Genomic DNA, 4,112 nt, shown 5'->3' with positions numbered 1-4,112 from the left:
TAATAATATTATTACAATTTATGCCAATTACAGAAATCAAAATAGTGTTAATAACCAAAAAATGGGGGAGGGGTTGACGTGTATGAAGGGGGGGGGGCTGATGTATGTGTGTATGAGAAGTGTATGATGTTGAAGCGTTATGTATTAACATACATAATGTGTTAAGTATGTCGATACTTGGCTGAAAAGAGGCAATCATAGACTGGCTGATCACGGGCCATTTCATCATCCCAAGAGAGCTCAAAGTGTTCCAGGTTCGACCCCCCCAAAAAGCCACGTGTTCATATGTAACCCCAACTGTTTGTCCTTTAAACCCCTTTAATTGGCCTTTAAAGCTTAATTGCTCCCTTTTCTACACTCGGGATTCCCCCAGTAATCCCTTTCCATTTCTTTTAAATCCTCTTCCATTCTCACCTTTGGCTACTTTAATCCCGTGGCTTAACTTTACTCCTTTTTATTTCCCATAAATAAGTCTTATAATTCCCGTGCTTAGCAATATTTAAAACCCACCTGGACTTCTTTTAACACCAGACGGTACCGCTCCTGTGCCAGGTAAGTCCACTACGGGCTCACCATAGCCCGTGCTACTTGCCCCGCTCCTGTGCCAGGTAAGTCCACTACGGGCTCACCATAGCCCGTGCTACTTGCCCCGCTCCTGTGCCAGGTAAGTCCACTACGGGCTCACCATAGCCCGTGCTACTTGCCCCGCTCCTGTGCCAGGTAAGTCCACTACGGGCTCACCATAGCCCGTGCTACTTGGAACTTGTTCCGAGTAGCTGAATCTATAAGAACAACAACTTAAATTAAATTTAACTTTTCTTATTTGTCTCTGGTGTTCTTCCGTGTTTATCATTCGGATTTTCCTTTGCCTGTTCTTTGATGCCTGTTTAGCGCAGTGTAATTCTCTCTTCCTCTATCTTACAGCCAGCCACTTGGGGTGGACGGTAGAGCGACGGTTTCGCTTCATGCTGGTTGCCGTTCAATCCCCGATCGTCCAAGTGGTTGGGCATCATTCCTATCCCCTTCAATCCCATCCCAAGTCCTTATCCTGACCCCTTCTAAGTGCTATATTGTCATAATGGCTTGGCGCTTTCCCTCCCTGATAGTTCCCTTCCCTTCCGCTATCTTTCTCTCTGCCTCTGTCATCTTATCTGCTATCGCTCCTCTTCTTTCCTCTATTCTTCTTACTCCCTCTCTATTATTTTATCGCAGTTCTCCCTCATCACTTTTATCATGTCTCAATCCTTATTCTCTCTCTATCTCTTATCTGTCACTCTCGTCAGTCATCTCTCAGCATCCACCGTAAAATAACCCATCAAACAAGATTTTATCTGCCATCGAACTTTCTCTATATATTTTATTGTAGATGACATTATCTTACCTCTTGACGGTAAAATGGATTGTCCACTTGACCCCATAGGCTGGTGGGGTCCAGCCTCTTGTTTCATGGGCTGGTGGGGTCCAGCCTCTTGTAACTTGGGCTGCTGGGGTCCAGCCTCTTGTAACTTGGGCTGCTGGGGTCCAGCCTCTTATTCCATAGGCTGGTGGGGTCCAGCCTCTTGTCCCTTGTGTTGCTGGGGTCCAGCCTCTTGTCCCTTGTGTTGCTGGGGTCCACTCTCTTGTAACTTGGGCTGCTGGGGTCCAGCCTCTTCTTCCATAGGCTGGTGGGGTCCAGTCTCTTGTTCCTTGTGTTGCTGGGGTCCAGTCTCTTGTCCCTTGTGTTGCTGGGGTCCACTCTCTTGTAACTTGGGCTGCTGGGGTCCAGCCTCTTCTTCCATAGGCTGGTGGGGTCCAGTCTCTTGTTCCTTGTGTTGCTGGGGTCCAGTCTCTTGTCCCTTGTGTTACTGGGGTCCAGTCTCTTGTCCCTTGTGTTGCTGGGGTCCAGTCTCTTGTCCCTTGTGTTGCTGGGGTTCAGCCTCTTGTCCCTTGTGTTGCTGGGGTCCAGTCTCTTGTTCCTTGTGTTGCTGGGGTCCAGTCTCTTGTCCCTTGTGTTGCTGGGGTCCAGTCTCTTGTCCCTTGTGTTGCTGGGGTTCAGCCTCTTGTCCCTTGTGTTGCTGGGGTCCAGTCTCTTGTTCCTTGTGTTGCTGGGGTCCAGTCTCTTGTCCCTTGTGTTGCTGGGGCCCAGTCTCTTGTCCCTTGTGTTGCTGGGGTCCAGTCTCTTGTCCCTTGTGTTGCTGGGGTCCAGTCTCTTGTTCCTTGTGTTGCTGGGGTTCAGCCTCTTGTCCCTTGTGTTGCTGGGGTCCAGTCTCTTGTTCCTTGTGTTGCTGGGGTCCAGTCTCTTGCCCCTTATGCTGCTGGGGTCCAGTCTCTTGCCCCTTAGCTTATCAGACATGATCTCCTCACCCCTGGCCTACCGTGGGGTCAGATTTAGGTAGGAAAGGGAGGAAGGGAAGGGAGGAGGGGTATGGGTAAGGGGTCAAGAAAGTGGGGGTCACTCCCCATGCTCTCTATGCGATGGAAGGAAGCAACGCAATCACTGGTAAGTCATTGATTCAAAGATTCAAGTCAGTGATTCATTTTTGATGTGGAGATTCTAGGTGGCCTGGGTTCGAATCCTCTGAGGGGGGGAGGTCATCTCACATCCCTAGAGAGGAGGAGGATAGGGGGAATATGATCACCACATGCGAGATACTAAGGGATAATAGGTAAGGTGGATAAGGAGAGGTTCTTTTAACTGAAAGCTGGAAACAGGCGATGAGTCTAACAGGGCTGAGGACATGATGAACAAATTACTCATCCCAAGATGAGAAGACGACGACGTTTCGGTCCGTCCTGGATCACTATATCTATTGTGTCTTGATAATGGTCCAAGACGGACCGAAACGTCGTCACTTCTCCGTCTCCTGATGTGTAGTTTGGTAATCAAGTAGGAAACAGGTCATAGATGTAAGCTGGTAACCCACATCTTGAGGTTATCTTGAGATGATTTCGGGGCTTTAGTGTCCCCGCGGCCCGGTCCTCGACCAGGCCTCCGCCACCAGGAAGCAGCCCGTGACAGCTGACTAACACCAAGGTACCTATTTTACTGCTAGGTAACAGGGACATAGGGTGAAAGAAACTCTGCCCATTGTTTCTCGCCGGCGCCTGGGATCGAACCCAGGACCACAGGATCACAAGTCCAGCGTGCTGTCCGCTCGGCCGACCAGCTCCCTCGCTCGGCCGACCGGCACATGAAGCAAGGGAAGTATAAGGACATGTCTCTTATGTCTTTCAGATAGTCGTAAATGGACCAGTCCTTAAATAATAAGTTATGGAAGCCACCTCCATCCACAAACTTTAAGATTCCTAAATCGACAAAGAACTCTCGCATCAGAACAGTTAAATTCTAACAGAACAAGGCTAATAAACAGGGTACCAGGAGCTGAAGCTCATTTACCCATAGTCACTATTAGCACTAAAGCCACAACGACTAATCCAACCACTACAACCATTCACAAACAACCACAACTACCCACCACACCACCACAACAACAATCAATCGCCTGCAGTCCCCCATGGAGGCCCGATACCTGTGAATTATCCAATATTATCAATAAAGCAAAGTGTGGTCTCCGGGTTGGTCTGAAACATATTCCAACAGCCAGAGGCTCTACGACTCTTTGGATAATATTGTGTATTGCATTGCACACATTTATTGTAGGAGGCCTGGTCGACGACCGGGCCGCGGGGACGCTAAGCCCCGGAAGCACCTCAAGGTAACCTCAAGGTAGGTTGTTAAAGATTCGCTACCTGGAGCAAAGTTCCAAGTAGCACGGGCTATGGTGAGCCCGTGGTTTTTTTTTTATTTGACGTATTTTTGGTTGCGTCGACTAGTAAAAATGTTCCTTTGAAAGCTATTGAATTTATTAATACTAAATCCAAATATTTCCTTTCGTCAGACTGAAATAGGAGTAGGTGGAAATTGGGCTTATTATTTCGTCGTGGGTCCTATTTCTACCTCTTTCGTGGGGTCCTTTTCCCCCCCTTTCCCCACCACACACCCCCCAAAAAAAATATGCTATATATTTTAAATAATAATAGCGGGTATATTTTTCTTAACCCTAAAGAGTTTATCTGAAGGTCATGCAAAGGTCAAGAATCAACCGAAACTGCATCATAAATAGGGAGTAATT

At 48.1% G+C, this 4,112-nt stretch overlaps 1 protein-coding gene across 1 annotated transcript; it reads right to left on the bottom strand.

Annotated features, from left to right (window-relative positions):
* Positions 1 to 1,444: 1,444 nt before the first annotated feature.
* LOC138357041 (phostensin-like) lies at positions 1,445 to 2,332 on the bottom strand. Its single transcript, XM_069313581.1, has one exon. The coding sequence runs from the start codon at positions 2,330 to 2,332 to the stop codon at positions 1,445 to 1,447; it is 888 nt and encodes a 295-aa protein (XP_069169682.1).
* Positions 2,333 to 4,112: the final 1,780 nt, after the last annotated feature.

The sequence above is a fragment of the Procambarus clarkii genome, chromosome 75 (assembly GCF_040958095.1).
Source record: "Procambarus clarkii isolate CNS0578487 chromosome 75, FALCON_Pclarkii_2.0, whole genome shotgun sequence".
NCBI classification, from domain to species: domain Eukaryota; kingdom Metazoa; phylum Arthropoda; class Malacostraca; order Decapoda; family Cambaridae; genus Procambarus; species Procambarus clarkii.
The sequence above is the reverse complement of the archived record's forward strand: the minus strand, read 5'-3'. Positions and strand labels throughout refer to the sequence as shown.